The sequence below is a fragment of the Triplophysa rosa genome, linkage group LG8 (assembly GCF_024868665.1).
Source record: "Triplophysa rosa linkage group LG8, Trosa_1v2, whole genome shotgun sequence".
Classification (NCBI taxonomy): Eukaryota; Metazoa; Chordata; class Actinopteri; order Cypriniformes; family Nemacheilidae; genus Triplophysa; species Triplophysa rosa.
In genome coordinates this window covers 23,054,825-23,071,725 of record NC_079897.1, presented here as the reverse complement: position 1 = coordinate 23,071,725, position 16,901 = coordinate 23,054,825, and the positions used below count along the sequence as shown (strand labels likewise).

Sequence of the window (16,901 nt, the reverse complement as noted above, 5' to 3'; positions counted from 1 at the left end):
GTGTTTCAAAACTTGCCCATTGTTTAGCATTATCGATATAAATGTAGTATTATCATATTAAAGTTATCGAACGACGTTATTGGCATTGCTATTGTTGAAAATATTAATACAGTCGCATAATGTTGGTATGAAGTGAAAACAATGTCGACTTTTGATTTGTTGTTTTCTTATATTAGCACGTTTGAATTTTAAAGTCTTAAGTAACGAGATAGGGTCTTTTTCGGCGAAAAATTAGAACAAACACAACTTAAAGATAGCATGCAACTGTTAAAAATTAAGGCAATTCACAGTTTACATTAATTTATGTAGTAATTGATTTATTCGCGCCGTTTAATTTCTATTAGCGACAAAATGCAACTAAAGGAGGAAGGGACTATTTATAAAAGAGTCTGTAACACAACTCTGAGCATGTGTTTCTGTCTATCAAACAGACAGACTCTCTCTCTTTTCACACACGCATGCCGTGTCCCCCCAGAGATCTTTCAGTCCCGATCTCTTCTTCAGTTTGTGAGACACTTCACTCTTGTGGAGGGTCTTATTTTTGTCTTTCTTAATTAATTTGTCATTTTGTTTATCGTCTGGAAGTAGTGACGCCATCCATCAGTGCAACCCACTCTTCTTTTCATACCACTGGATCTTTTTCTTTCTTTCTTCACTGGGACACCAAACTTTCTCAATCTGGTACTTTGTTGATTGAGAGAACTATCCTTCCCCTCTCTCTTTCCCGTCCCTTTAAGCTGTTCCTTTTTCTGGCTATGCACCATGCTGTCCTCCCCTACTGTGATCCTTCAGCCCTACGGACTCCCTGTTTATCCCCAGACAGCTTCCTGCTACCCCGGCCTAGTACAGGTAAACGTGTCCCTTTATCACAGTTTTGTATGCTCTGTGGAACAGTGTGTTTATATCTTCTCCATCTTTCCTCTGTGTGTTGTCCTTGTCGTTGTTAGTGTCAAATGTGACATGTTTTAAGGCTTGACAATCCAGTCTGTACACAGAACACTATCCAGTTGACACTTGTCATGTCAGATATTGAGATAATCATTTCAATACACAAATACCCATTTGCATCATTGCATTGCAACATGCATCTTAATATTCGTGAAGTGTTGTTCCTGTAAGTATCTGTTTTACACTTGATCCGAATCTTGAAAATATTTGTGAAAGGGTGAATAACTTAACCAGTCATAAGGCCTCTGTGTCATAAAAGTTTGTCCTTCATCAGATCTAAAGAGTGGATGTCTAATGTGTTTCTCTCTGTCTAGGAAGGACACTGTGTCCCACTTTTAGTTATATTTGTCTCTGCGAGGTAGCCTAAACAGGTTCAGTGTGTATTTGTGTGTATGTGAGAGCAAGTGAGCGAGAGAAAGAGAATACCATGACAGCTGATAAGCGATGTGTGTGTGTGTTCTTTCTCTCTGTCACACTAGCTGTATTTTTAGCCTGTTCTTACTTGAAATTCCCTCACACACATACACACAGATTACAGTCGTAGAAACAGATGTGGAGTCTCGGACTGCCTCTTGACTTTATCTCAAGTGATAGACGGTGACAGATTATGCCTTTTTAAAGAGTAAATAAAGATCTAGAATGGAGGAATAGCTCTGAAATTGAAGGCGATCTCTGGGAGTATTCAAGAGCTTGTTTTAAGCCATGTTTTTATTTTGCATAGTTAAAGGAATAGTTCACGTGTATGACTGTCTTTCTTCCACAGAAGACAAAAGTAGATATTGTGAAAAATGTTGCTAACCAAAAAAACACCGGTCTCCATTGACTTGCAATGGTTTTGTGTCCATACAATGGAAGTCAATGGGGACCAACCCTTTTGGCTTAGCAACATTCTTCAAAATATCTTCTTTTGTGTTCTGCAGAAGAAAGAAAGTCATACAGGTTTAAAATGACAAGAGGGTGAATACATGATGACAGAATGTTCATTTTTGGGCGAACTACCCCTTTAAGACAACAAACACAGTTTAACTTTGGCTTGTATGTTCGTACGTTGATTTCTATATGCTTGTTTATTCATGTTCATGCGACAGTGAACATGATAGGAATAATCTACAGTTAGTTGGTCATTATCACAAAAATAACCCTCATATGCTGACATGAACCAAAGGAATTTCGAGTGACAATATAAACTACTGCTAGCAAATTAATATAGTAAAATAAAATTAATATAGATAAATAAAACAGGGGTTTTATACTGCTTAGTGGTCATTATGCATGATTGATACAATATACATTGAGCAGTTCTTGTCATTGGGTGTGTGTGTGTGTTTAAAGGATCTCCCAGCTGTCAGATCAGGCACCTGGCATTCTGACTCTGATCTTTAACCCCAAACCTGACAGCTGAAGGGGCCTGTGTGTGTCTGTTGGGGGTGAAAGGTAATCACAGAAGCCTAATTTAAATCCTTTCATATGGGGGAAACTGTTAGCAAATATTAACAAAGGTATCATGTTTGTATACTTTACATCCTCTGGCATACTGCTCAGACCATAGGTGACCCTGCCTGTGAAAACCCAGCACATTTTTTTTTTATTTAAGGTTCAAAAAGCCGTTCTGCGTAATGTAATGAACATTCTAACCACCTTGATATCTTTAATATTGAGTAAAATCCACGTCAAAGATTGAAATCATAGTTAATTTAATGGTTAAAATCAAACATGCGACTATTGATGAGGTGGTTAACAGCAGCAATTCTCCTCGGGGTGACGTTTTGTCAGCAGACTGTTGTTGTTCAGGTCGCAGGTCTGACCGCACCTGTTTTAAAACATCAGCGGCGTGTCAGGTTACTCCTGTGGGATGAGAAATGAAAGTAAGCTGTCGTGTTTTTTAATAGTGAATGGTAGTTAAAGTCATAATATTGCGGTTTTATATCACAGCGGTGAATTATAGCTTTGATCCTGTAAGATGATGCTTCTGTTACTGCTGAGGAATTTCAATGCGGTGGTGATATTTAATCAGAGCTTTTTCTCTGTGTGTCACGCTTTATCAGTGAAGTCTAAATTTACTCCGTCTGCTCTGTTGGGTTAAAGAGCTGATAAGAGTAAACATGGACAGAGAGATGTGTGACTTTGTGTGTAAGACTGGAAAAGATTTGTACATGAGTTGTGTTATTTCTTTACGCATGACATACACTAATGAAATATAAAACTTTCCCTTTCTTTGACACATCATATAATAAACATGACATTTAACACCAAATAAAACAAAAGCGCTGTTGCTATCAGTATGATTAAAATCTTTAAAACGCTTAAAGCTTGTGTTTAGATGAATTTGTCTTAATACAGAATGATAAAAGGATGAGATGTGGACGCTTCTTATGAGATCTAAACTCTACATACACTTTAAAAATGCTGGGTTGTTTCAGCCCATAGTTGGGTGTGTAACTGTTGGTTTGAATTAATCTATAAAAGGTACATATTTGACCCAAAATTGGGTTTATTTGAACCCAACGGTTTGGGTTCTTATCAATTCGAGTCAGTTTGCCTGAAATTAACATCATCAAAACCTTGTTGGTCATGTTTTTACTTTGTTGAAACTGATCAGAAACATCAAATAGTGTTAAAATAAACTTTTATCCAGTTTGGCTTGTCTGTTGAGTGTTTAGGGGGGGGGGATGGGCAAATGATTGACATGGCCAAATGAACACAGCTGGTGTAAAGACCCCCCCTTGAGACAGATTTGGTGGTCTGTGATTGGTTGGTTTGAGAGGTTTATGGTGAGGTGGGCGGGCGAAAGCTCTGCATTAAAGCATGCATCAGTTGTTGGTGACTATTGCGCTGCCTGCGGAATGCACTGAAGGGGTGAGACTTTTCATTTATCCTACTTATTTTATACATTTTGTCTTGTGCCTTTCATGGTTTGGGTATTTCATCTAGTGTTTCTGATCTGTGATTTATGTACAGAATGTGTTTCGGCAAACAAAGCTTTCGCAATATTTTGCCTCCTTTAGTCCAATACATGCCTAGATTGAATGTATAATATATGTTTAAATACAACATTTAATTCAATTTCTTTTCAAATACATTTTCATCTTTCTGATCTTCCGCATTGTTTTGTGGACAAAAAAAATCATGTTTAAAGCTTGAAATCATGTTTTTTTGTACTGTACTGTTACTTAATGAAAGTTAATCCGAAAAATATATACAGTATGCCTCATTTTATGAATTATAATGTTTACATGGAAACTTTAGAACTATCATTATATATACTAAACAGCATCTCTGTCTCATCATAGGGGGCTGCCGCCCAAGAGGCGGGGCCAGGCAATGGCGACCCGTCCCTTCCTCAGGTCTATGCCCCACCCCCTTCATATCCTCCACCTGGACAAGCCCAACCCACACCTGCTGCCATGCTGCCACCCCTTGATTTCAGCGGCACTCACACCAGCCCAGAATATCCTGATCACCATCAGTTAAGAGTTTACCAGACATCTCAGCTTGATGGGACGGAGTCTGTAACTACCAATAACACAGTAAGAAAAAGTGATCAATTACTTCATCAGTAAATAACTGAATATCATTGTAGATTCAAGATTGTCTCATGAAGATCTGTTGATGAGAACAACATAATCTTAAATTACAGTTGCCAAGATCAGGGTCATATCAGTTAACACATGAGAACAGAAGTATAAATCTATCCAACCCCTATCATCATATCTCAATTCAAATAGCTAGTTGTGCAGAGTGATCCTTTAATAAAAAAATATCCGTTTATATTCTATGCTTTTGCATTAGAAAATGATGTAAAGAATATAATGATGATATACAATCTCATGCACTGGACCTCTGGGATCTCCTGGCCGGCCTAAAAATAACTCCATGTCCTGTACATGCCCCCGTTTGCCATGTCCATGTATGGAAATTCAACTTAGGGCATTACAAATACGAATGTGCGAGTTTGTTGTGCAAGAGCAATTTAATGTTCCCTCTTCTGTTCTCCAGTTCTGTTTATGAAAGAAATTATCTTTAGTCTTGAAGTAAATCTTTAGTGTTAAAGATTTAAAGATTTTTAATGTACAGAAACACACTGATGTTTATTATGAATATGGATAATGCATTCCAATTCTTCTATATTTTTTTTCTTCTACAGTTTATTTAATGACTTGAGGTTTCCCATTAAAGTACTTACCATGCATTTATTTTGATGAAGCAGACAAATTAAGAATATTATTGAATACATTTTATATTGTTATGTCATATTACGTTTGAGAAATTCAGTCTGTTGGGTTTTACGGTGTGGCCAATGCAACAGATGTTAGGAAATTTTTATCTCCATTTAAGAAGCTGACTCAGCCGTATCTCCAAGGCACCACTAATAAGACGTTGCATAATTTACAAAGCAGAAATAAATGTTTTCTTAAAATAGCAATCTGTAATATTTTTGGACGCACGCTATATATAATGATTTTAAAAGTGTTTATATATGGTTTCACTAAAGACGTACAGTGTATGATGATGTTGTTTTGATGTTGACTGTCACTAATGGGCCATCAGACACCGTAAATATAAAATGCCAGCACATTATAAATGAACAACATGGGTAAATGTTCCTGTGCTAAGGGAATTGTGGGAAGGATTGAGAGTAGTATTTTAACTATAAAAGTATTTCACTGAATAGGTTCATACAATGAGTTAATTTTTATGTCAAACCATTTTACTGAAATGTTTCTCTTGTTGTGGCCACATTGCTTATATCACTAGAGAGCACCAGTTACAAGGTCCGAATATTGGCACTATGAGACGTCGCCATGGAGGGAGGGGTCAGGGGGGGAGTCAGACGGAAAGACCCCTCCCCCCTCAACTATGTTTCTCAGGTCCAGTCAGACAAGCTTTCTGCATCGTGTCGTGATATTATCACACCTTCCCATCACACTTTCCCCACCTGTACTTTTCACCCAGCACCCTCCCTGGCCTGGATGAATGCAATGAATATGATGATGATGATGTATTTCTGGAGTATTTCCTGTGTGATACCTGCTGTCGTAGTTATTACTGCTAGCAGTCAGCCTGGCAAAGCTCAGAAGTAACCATAACAACAATCGGTTTGCGTGTGTGTGTATGTGTGTGAAGCTATGTGTATGTGTATGTGTCTTGTCTTACTTCCTTATTAATATAGCCTACTGTTTCGCAATCGGATGACTGTTGCAGTGTTACAGCGGTTTGCTATTTTGGGATTTGTTGACCTTTAAAGCACATAAGCTTTTCTGAATTCCCCCTTTTATTTTAGGCTATTCTGTGTTTTACTTTTTCTTTCACACGGTTTTGTAAGACAAAGCAACACGTTATTTACATGTATGTGAAAAATCAAAACAAAATAATTTACATTGGCATTGGTCAGAGAGAAGTGGATGCATTTTATCTAAGGTGAACACAATTTTGAATGCGTTATGCTTTCTAGATACTAAGGACAGAAATTATAGGAGCAAGGAAGCATCGTAAAATAATCATAATATGATTTATTGCGTTTAGGTTCTTACCCTTAAATTATCCTAGTCTGTTATCGAGTCATATCTATTCAAGTATTCGCTGTATTCTACGTGTAAAAAATATAGATTGAATATACAGTAGATTCAAGAATTTTGGTTTCCTAGCCTTTTAATAATGTTATATAGAGTTTAATAGAGTTAAAGAAGTATAGAAACATCCGGTCATTTTGCCTTACTGATAGTACTGATTAGTTATTAAATGATGGATTTTATTGGACAAGTCTCTTTCTGTTTATCCTCTGCTTGTTCTATTGACCATTCTTATAGGAATAGTTCACCCAAAAATGACAATTTTATCATCATTTGCTCACCCTCCAGTTGTTACAAACATGTACACATTTTGTTGTTGTGCTGAACACAAATGAAGATATATTAATGAAAGTTTGTAACCAAGCCATTTTGGGTCACTATTGGACAAAAGACTACTATGAGAGTCAATGGTGACCCAAAACGGCTTAGTTACAAACTTCGTATTAAAATATCTTTATTTGTGTTCAGTCCAGCAAAGAAATGTATACAGGGTTGTAACAACAGGAGGGTGAGCAAATGGGTGAACTATACCTTTATCATCTGCTTAACATTTTTCCTACTGCCATAATATTCATGTTTTTTTTCTGAAATCATTTTTGGCCTCTCTATTTGTCTTTGTCACGTCATGCCTACTCTTTTCTTCTTGGCTTTTTGGCTCTTTTTGAACATTTTTTAATACACTTCTTGACTTTTTAATCCATCTTTAAATGGTAACCATTTTGTGGCATTTAGTAAAGTAGGCTGTGCAGACACCTGTTGGCATCGTGTTGCATTGTGGGATAGTGGACGTGTTGGGTTTGCGACACAAACACTCCTATGTATTGATCTGCATGGGGACATTTGATTTACAGCCATGTTAAAACGGTGCGGTCTAGGAAATGCTGTGTAACCATGCATTACAAAGGATTGTGATTTTTCACAGTTTTGCATTATTTCAGTTGCAGCTCTCAAAAAGTTACACATGAGTAAGCTACTTTACAATCTTTACTTTCAGCGGCTGATTTATTGACTTCACCGAAGTAAAATGTGTTTATGCTCTATTTTCAATGCAAATTGGGTTGTTTTACATTTCTATTTCTAACAGGCATGTATTTAGACAGCTCACTAAAACGGAAACCTCACTTTTGCTTGAGAGGAGTCACTGGATGAGGAATGCTCATTTGCGTTTTGTTGTGGTCACTTTAAAAACAGTTTTTCTCCCAATATGTAGAAGTAATTTAAATAAGTTTGACAAGAAATCTTGCGTTAGTCAATTACTAGTTAATCTGTGTGTGCTAACGTTTCTTTTTGCTTTCTCTCTGCAATTTTCTCTTCCCCCTTCTTACCGTCCAAACATTTTTTACCTCCTGCTTCTATTTTTACCTCTACCACTACCTTCTCTATCATTCAATTCTTGCTCACAGGACAATTCGTTGGCTCCAATAACATCTGACCCACAGTCTCTTAGTGCTTCTTTGGCAAGTGGAACATCAGGTGATGAGGAAGGTGCTGGTAAGGCTCAACCCAAAAGACTCCATGTGTCCAACATACCGTTTAGGTTTCGTGACCCAGACCTAAGGCAAATGTTTGGGGTAGGAGGATTCTTATTTATCCCAATAACGATTTGTCCTGGCATTTTGGGCAGACCCTCAGTCAAACCCAAACTTTTACCTGACAGCTCTGTTGAATCATCTCTGTTTTCACTTCTCAGCAATTTGGCAAGATTCTAGATGTGGAGATCATTTTCAACGAGAGAGGGTCAAAGGTCAGTCATTGTTAATGTTTGCAGCGTTACTTTCTTTTTCTGATAAATAGATGGAGTCTATTTCCTTACTAGGGTTTTGGATTTGTGACATTCGAGAGTGCGTTGGAAGCAGACCGGGCGAGAGAGAAGCTCAACGGAACCATCGTCGAGGGAAGAAAGATTGAGGTATGATGGTGCTTTCGGTTCCTTAGCTCAGCTAATCGTTTACCATGTAAACTGCATGAATAAACGCATCGCTAAATGCATAATGTATAAGAATATGTTGACTACCAAACAACAAAACCACTCTCATACTCAGGTGAACAATGCCACAGCCAGGGTGGTGACAAAGAAGCCTCAGACACCTTTAGTAAATGGTGAGTGTCTGTCAAAATCATTGCCAACAGACTCCATTGTGTGCAGGGTAGAGCATTTAACAAGATCAGAAAACGAAATCCTTTGCTCTTCAACACAAAGTTGTTTCTATGATCCAAGTCCTCACCTGTATGCCGCGTGTCTGTCGTTCTAGCTGCTGGCTGGAAGATCAATCCAGTAATGAGTGCCATGTATGCTCCTGAACTTTACACAGGTGGGGTAGTTTTATTCTTTATACCATATTTAAAATAAAAGTGAAAAGACGAAAGGTGGAACAGTTAAAATGGTGAATCTGTTTTCTAGCCCTAATATTGTTTTGGTTCATTAGTCGCCAGCTTCCCCTATCCTATGGCCACGCCAACCTTGGCCTACAGAGGCACTGCCCTCCGAGGACGCGGTCGAGCTGTTTACAATACCATCCGTTCAGCCGCAGCAGCGGCCGCCACACCCACTGCTGTTCAAGCGTATCCAGGGTCAGTAACTCTTTCAACGACCTACTTATTGTCACAAACTCACTGACGAATACGATGCACACCAGACAGAAATACGTTTAAATGGTTTAATTAAAGTCCACGGGTGAAAAAAACGGACGAAATCCCCAGGGTATAATCCACAGTACGAGGAAAAACATGACAAAAAATCTCCTCTGGTAAACGATGACAAAAATACATCCACAGAAAACCAGCATCAGAATGCTCAAGGAATCTGAGTATATAAGGAGTCCATGGGAATGAGGTTCAGGTGCTAGGTGCAATCATGGGGGTAAACCGGTGCAAGGGATCATGGGGAGTGTAGTTCGTTACACTTATCACTATTGCTAGTTGTTAGTCACAACATTGGCGTTTAAGTAAACAGATTAAATCATCTTTACTTATGAGAATAATTATCCTTCCCAACTCTCTTATTAACTCTCTTTGCAGGGTCTAATTAGAAAGACACCGTTAATAAATGAAATACTCATGCTCATCTTTTCCTCTTTCTGCAGGGTTGTGTATCAGGATGGATTGTACAGTGCAGAGGTCTATGTAAGTAGTAATAATCTGCTTGCGTTATACCCATCTATTTTACTGGATTTAGAGACTGTTAATTTAGAAATTTGATTGTTCAACATGAAAATGAAACTGTGGTTTACCTGAGAAAACTGTGCCAGAAGAGGTTCAGCAGATTCTGCAAAAAAATTCTACCGTTCATAACATTCTACAAATTCCTCATGTTTTATTTTAAATATTTTAGCTAATTTGCTTACACCCTTAGCTACATGAAATACTGGTGACTACAGCAAAATTGGTGAAGAGTGCTGTGCAAACCCTACATTGTGCAAGATACTACCAGTCATTTTTGAACCTGTGGTGGCATTTGTGATCCAAGTAACAAAACATACTAAATGATTGTTCTTCTTTTTTAAAATCCCCTCATTTGTTCATAGGGAGGATATCCAGCCACATACAGAGTTGCTCAGTCTGCCTCAGCCACTGCAGCAACCACATACAGTGATGGGTAAGCACAAATCTCATCAACACATCACCTCCGGTAGACTCAACAGTATTGAAACTGTGCAGTAACATTAGGGAGTTTTTGCTACAAATGAATAAAACTGTTGTAAGCATATTGAATTTTATGGATATATATATATATAATGTATATCGATATATATTTACATCTATATATTAATATATGTATATAAATAAACTGCTGTCATTAATTACGTATTATTTCATGTTAAGATATGGAAGAGTCTACGCAACAGCAGCGGACCCCTACCATCATTCAGTAGGACCTACCACCACTTATGGAGTTGGAACAATGGTGAGATACAGTGCAGTAGATGAAATATAGAGTTAAAGGGATAGTTCACCCAAAAATGAAAATTCTGTCTTCATTTACTCTTTTTTACTCAAACCCTCAGGTTGTTTCAAACCTTGCAAAGTATGCATATCTTTGTTCTGATGAACACAGAAAAAGATATTTGGAAGAATGTTAGCAATTTTCAGTTCTGGGTAGGGTTGGGCGATGTCTACCAAATTGGCCTAACCCTAGTTCTGCACAGCAAAATATACTACTGGGCTATACTAATAGCTCAAACTAGATTCTGAGGTGGCAGTTGGTTGTTAGCCGTTAGCGTTTAGCGTGTTAGCTACATAGCACATTTGCAGTCACCCAAAACACAACGCATGGACGTGAATGTGTTTAGTAACAAACGAAAATAATTTCCTGTAGTTATATTTTCGGAAACACATTCGCGACCAGGCGTTGTGCTTTGTTTAATAGGTGCAATCACTAACTTACACTCAACTCGCTATGGGAATAGTGCCTAGTATAGTGACTATAGATACCGATAACATTAGTCTACATGCATGAACTAAGGAATCAGCAACTTTTGACTATAAAACATTTATTGTGGTTTGGTAGTCATCGTTTACAAGCATAACACTAAATTTGTGATGGGGCACGATCATGCTACGTAAGCTAATGAGACCCGGCAACATAACATTATCTCTAGTCTACCTTACAGTTATAAATTGTGAACCAGTAACGTTAGTGCGCCAATAAACAACCTGAGCACAGCCTAATAAGTAATAAGCTCAAAAGTACAGGACAGTAAGAAAAAATGTACATAAGACTTTCAAATCCAGTAGCAGGAAGGCTAGGACTTTATCCGTTTTGCAACCCGTTGCCTCTTGCAGCTCGCGCCACCAAGTGCAAGTCCGTCAGATGTTCAGGCTCGTGACCGATCACTCTCTCTTTTCCTCTTTGTTTTTTTTGCTGGCTCTGCCATGGTGATGGTTTGGAGACTTGCGTTGAACTAGATCGTTTCGTCTTATTGTTAGATGTTGGCTAACTTCACCAGGGCTACAAGTAAAACATGACAAATGCCGTAAAGCAGGTGATGGGCGGGGCTTGTGTACCTACCCGCACACCAAAGTTACAAGTGTGAGTTCAGCCGATAGAGGGCTACTTAGGTAGCAGCGGCAGTAAAAGGTAGTGGCAGTATTCAAGTAGTCAGCTGACCTCATTCTTTGGGCATATAATGTTGCTGAACCTAGACCTCCAATCCAATGGGAGGCTCTTACCTATTTGCTTACTTAAATCCAGGTTGTAACTTTTTTTGGACGGGCAGTGTATAATCCACACTATCGAAGTGTGGATTATACCTGTATATACACACTGTGAGAGTTAATTTAACCTTTTTTAACACTGGCGTTTTTGCTGTGTGGGACATCATCCACTACCATAGTAGAAAAACATTGTATAGTTTTTGTTCTGTTGAATACAAAATGAGATATTTTGAAGAATTTAGGAAAACAAACAGTTCTGGGGCACCTTTGACTACCATTTATTTTTTCCTACTATGGTAGTCAATGATGTTTTAATTAGAACTGAAAATTGTTTACATTCTTCCAAATATCTTTCTCTGTGTTCATCAGAACAAAGTAATTTATACAGGTATGAAATTACATGAGGGTGAGTAAATGATGACAGAATTTTAATTTTTGGGTGAACTATCACTTTAAGGGTCCGGTAAACAAATGGCAATGTTTTTATGGTCCAGTTTCACAGACAAGGCTTAAGCCCAGTCCCAGACTAAAACGCATTCTTGGTTTGTCTTAACTGAAAACGACTTGAACTGATTTATCTTACAATATATCTGTGCCATTGTTTTGTCTCAGGATGAGTGATAGTTCACTCAAAAATGAAAATTCTGTCATCATTTACTCACCCTCTTGTTTTTTTTTTGTAAGATATTTTAAAGAATGTTTGTAATCAAATAGTTTAAGTAAAATGTAAAGTAAATTGACTTGCATTGGTTTTGTGTCCATGCAATGGGTACTGCCGCTGTTCGATTACCAACATTCTTCAAAATATCTTCTTTTGTGAAGAAAGTCATACAGGTTTGAAATGACAAGAGGTTTAGTAACTGATGACTGAATTTTCATTTTTGGGTAAACTGTTGTGTATATCCAAAACAAATACAAAGACATCGTCATTTTGTTAGAAATGACAATGTTCGTTTTTCGATTTCAGTATATCAGGGACTTTACTGGACTGCTTCTGAAGTGTGTTCTGTATTTTACCTGTATACATTTTGTTCACCACACAAATGTGTTATTTTTGTTTGAACACAGGCAAGTTTGTACCGCGGAGGCTACAACCGATTTACTCCGTACTGAAACAACCTGAGAACAACTTCCCCTTTGATGTTCCGGCAATGATGAGACACCTCCTTCCTGTGTGAACCTCTGATTGCAGAGGAAGTGTTTGAGATTGTAAATACTGTGACTTATTTTTTATTTATTGGGGCAAAAGATAAATCCAGTCTAAACATTTGCAGAATTATTTAAGTCTGAATGGAAGTAGGAGTTAACTCAACTCTCCACAAAATGGAAAATTAAGTACATCCCTTTTTGTTACTGCACTTCAAACTATTTTATTATGAAATCTGGAAACTTTTTTGTAAAGGTTGCACTGTGAAATGACAATATATAATATCCAAATATAGACACCACTGGTGGAACTTTTGCCATAGTGAAAGATGGATAACACCAAACCTGTCCAGTGTGTATAGAGCTGTGTTCATGTTGATGTGTGTGTGTGTTGGAGTGTATTTTGAGTATTCAAAAGCAATACTGTGAGATGCAATGGAGACAGCAATGGCACTGACCTGTGTGATACACATTCTCTTTCTCAATATAACCTACCTCTGAGCCATATATCTTTTCTCTCTTCTAATTCTCAAAACCTCTCCTGTTTTTCCTGCTGAGACATTGCTTTGCAATTCACTGCCTTGCTTGCAATGAATCTCTTGCTTTTTTTAAAAAAAAATCCGGGGTGCTTTCCTCGGTTTCTGTAGTCATCTTGCTTTTCTTCTGTCCATTTCAAATGCTGTTTTTGTTTGAATAATACCTCTTCTTTATTCTTTAAAAGTATTCACACATCTTGTGTGCTTTACTTCTCTTTACTCTCTGCTTTTAATGTAATTTTTTTTGATGATGTTGGAGGTCATTCTAGTTTTTCAGAACTAAACTTAACTTTGAAATTTGAAGTTTAGCCTGATTGTATTTATTTTTAACAGTAAAGTCACAAGGTTTGCAAACATAATTCAAATTCAAACAATTCAAATGTTTCATAAATTGGGATTAAATGCAACATGTAAAGAATTAAGTATTGAAAACCCATAATAACCAACCAGAAATCTGAATATTTAGTTACTGCCTATTGTACTACAGAGTAATTTCTATTACTCTTTTCTTTCTTTCTTTCTTTCTTTCTTTCTTTCTTTCTTTCTTTCTTTCTTTCTTTCTTTCTTTCTTTCTTTCTTTCTTTCTTTCTTTCTTTCTTGCTTTCTTTCTTGCTTTCTTTCTTGCTTTCTTTCTTTCTTGCTGTCCCTCCTTTCCATTTCATTTCATTTTTTCTTTCCTTTCATTTCTTTCAGTCCCTCCTTACCTTTTACTTTATTTCCCTTCCATCTTTCTTTCTTTCTTTCTTTTTTGCTTGCACTTTCCATCCTTCCTTCCTGCTTTTTGTAGTTATACTTTATTTCCATGCACTTTCTGCTCTGCCTCTTTGACATTTTCTCGTATTATTCATAAAAGGCTATATTTCCTAAAAGGTTACTATTTTATTTGTTTCCCAACTATTTATTGGCATTTGCTGCATTTATTTTTTGACCTTCCTGTCTCCTTTATATCTCTGTTTTTCATTTTGCTGTTTCATCTGTTTTCTGCACCTCTATCTATATTACCTGCTTATTTTCCTTACTCTTTTTTTTCCCATTTACTCTTTTCTTACTGCATTTAGTCTGTCTGCTCCACTAAGTTTTCTTTTATTTCTCTTAGCTCTAACAGATTAAATCTTTAGTTTACTTCACCTAATTGCTTTCTTGCTTTCTCTCTCTTTCTGTCTCTATCCATCTTATAACCACAGGACCCTATGGTGTCATTGCTGTATGCCTATGCTGTGTTTTTTTCTTTTCCTCGGTACAGTGTATGATATGTTTTAATTGTACATTAAAACAGTTGAATTGTCTTTTGTGTGTGATTCTTTACCAGAAACAAGATGTGAAACAAGCACAAGCACACAATACATCATCGCATTATCCCTGCATAACTGTTGATTCACTATGAGTTCGTGTTGTAATTGCCAACAAAACACAGACATGACATGAGTTTCACTATCCACATGCGATTCATGTCCGGCATCTTTTATCGGTTACATAAAATTCAAAGCTCTGCTCTTGGCCTACGGCACCCCCATATCTTCACTCGCTAATACAGATTTATGTACCCGCCAGATCCCTATGCTCAGATGAACGAAGTCTTGTTGTGCCATCCCAAAAAGGGAAAAAATCACTCTCACGTACCTTCTCTGGATCTGTTCCACATTTGTGACCCTGGACAACAAAACCAGTCTTATGGGTCAATTTTTCGAAATTGAGATTTTTACATAATCTGAAAGCTGAATAAATAAACGTTCTATTGATGTATGAGTTGTTAGAATAGGACAATATCTGGCTGAGATACAACCGTTTAAAACTCAGGAATCTGAGAGTGCAAAAAAATCAAAATATTGAGAAAATTGCCTTTGAAGTTGTTAATCAGCGGCACTGTGGCAGACCATCCACTCACAAAAATAAAGTTTTTATATATTTAAGGTTGGAAATTTACAAAATATCTTCATGGACCATGATCTTTACTTAATATCCTAATGACTTTTGGCATAAAAGAAAAATCGATAATTTTGACCCACACAATTTATTTTTGTCTTTTACTAAAAATGTTCCCGTGCTACTTAAGACTGGTTTTGTGATCCACGGTCACATTTGTGGAATGATCTGCCTGCTGCTACAAGATCAGCAGATTCTGTTGCCATCTTTAAGAATCGGCTGAAAACACATCTCTTCTGTCAGCACCTGACTGATTAGTTCTGACTTCTATCTCTTTTCTACTCTTTCTATCCTTAAAAGAAAAGAAAACGTAGCTTTGTATACTATGGCTATAAGAGACCAGTTTTACTGCGCTTATGCTTTTTGTTGTCCTTATGTTGTTCCAATTGCTTCCATTGTTTACCTCATTTATATGTCGCTTTGGATAAAAGCGTCTGCTAAATGACTAAATGTTAATGTAAATGCTCTTTCTCTTGCTCTCCCTGGTTGATGTGTGGGCGTGCTCTTTCATCTCGCTCTGGCTGGTTAACGAGGGGGTGTGCTTTTTCCGGGAGAATTGCCCAATAAGAGACAAAGAAAAGTTGTTACGTAACGCTTTTTCATGTTCAAAAAAAAACTTTCCGAAACCTGTACGATCGCTGGGCGGTGTATCGAGCACCGAAATACGTAATGCGTCCAACTCGTTTTTTGACAAGTTGACCATGTTAAGCATGAGAAGACCGCAGGTTTAACATTGTAAAGAAGTCAGAATGCATGACACACCGTTGCAGCACCCCTTTACAACCAACAATATATGCTATAATAATAACCCAGCTACAAGAATTTAATTATGATTAATTTGTGACTCCCTGACTGTTGCCGATTTTTTTACGCTTTTAAACTGGATAAATTAAATGCTTTATAATTTGTTTCAACAAACCTGATTTTGATTTGTGTCCAGTTATGCGCACAGACTCACATTTAAGCATAGCGCGACGCTTTCATTCAAAGCAACTTACAAAGTCTTAACAGTTGTTAAGATAAATAAAAGCTTGAAGAGGGACAGATAAAATGGAGGAGAGTTTTTAATAAGAATGTGAGAATTGTATGTGGGATTGAAGGTGAAGAATGAACAGGAAATACAGTATTGCGTGCCCTTGGCCTTTTGTGCGAGTACCAGTAGGCGTCTCTGATTACCAGTAAAACGTGTACAGTCAGAGAGAGAGAGTGGAGGTGACTTTTATCTTAGAAACATGATTGTTTTTGCGCCAATTACAAAGACAGTTTAACCGATTTGAGTCAATGACAACATTAAAAATTACGGAGTCGAAAAGGAGTCGAATCCGAGGGACACTTTTTGTAGTCGACTCCCTATCCCTAGCACAGATTGCGAAGTAGTGGTAAGTATGGCCCTGGCCCAAATGGCACACTTGCGGTCTCGTGGACTTAAATCGCGCGTTCTCGCCAAGTCTACGAGTCCGTAGGGTGTCCCATTTGTCTTTTTAGAGCTCAGAAGTCTGCTCCCGACCGCATCCAGACTCCACTGAAGTCCCCTACCCAGGAATCCTTGCGAGCGCCCAATCACAGAACGGATGGGAGGAGTGTCGTGGATGTCAGACATATACGTAAACATGACGGATACATT

The 16,901-nt window shown here is 37.6% G+C and overlaps 1 protein-coding gene across 5 annotated transcripts; it reads left to right on the top strand.

The window, feature by feature from the left end:
• The first annotated feature begins 468 nt into the window (after positions 1 to 468).
• Positions 469 to 14,640, top strand: rbfox1l (RNA binding fox-1 homolog 1, like). 5 transcript variants are annotated; one of them, XM_057341051.1, is made up of 12 exons: positions 469 to 849; positions 4,239 to 4,475; positions 7,922 to 8,089; positions 8,209 to 8,262; positions 8,335 to 8,427; positions 8,561 to 8,618; positions 8,771 to 8,830; positions 8,945 to 9,089; positions 9,602 to 9,641; positions 10,043 to 10,113; positions 10,341 to 10,422; positions 12,741 to 14,640. In XM_057341051.1, exons 1-12 carry the CDS (start codon positions 763 to 765, stop codon positions 12,783 to 12,785), a joined length of 1,140 nt encoding a protein of 379 aa, XP_057197034.1. In that variant the 5' UTR covers positions 469 to 762; the 3' UTR covers positions 12,786 to 14,640. The 5 variants fall into 5 exon arrangements, with proteins under 5 accessions (XP_057197034.1, XP_057197035.1, XP_057197036.1 ...); XM_057341052.1 differs by lacking the exon at positions 469 to 849 and adding an exon at positions 3,768 to 3,804; XM_057341053.1 differs by lacking the exon at positions 469 to 849 and adding an exon at positions 5,704 to 5,816 and having other exon boundaries at positions 4,360 to 4,475.
• Positions 14,641 to 16,901: the final 2,261 nt, after the last annotated feature.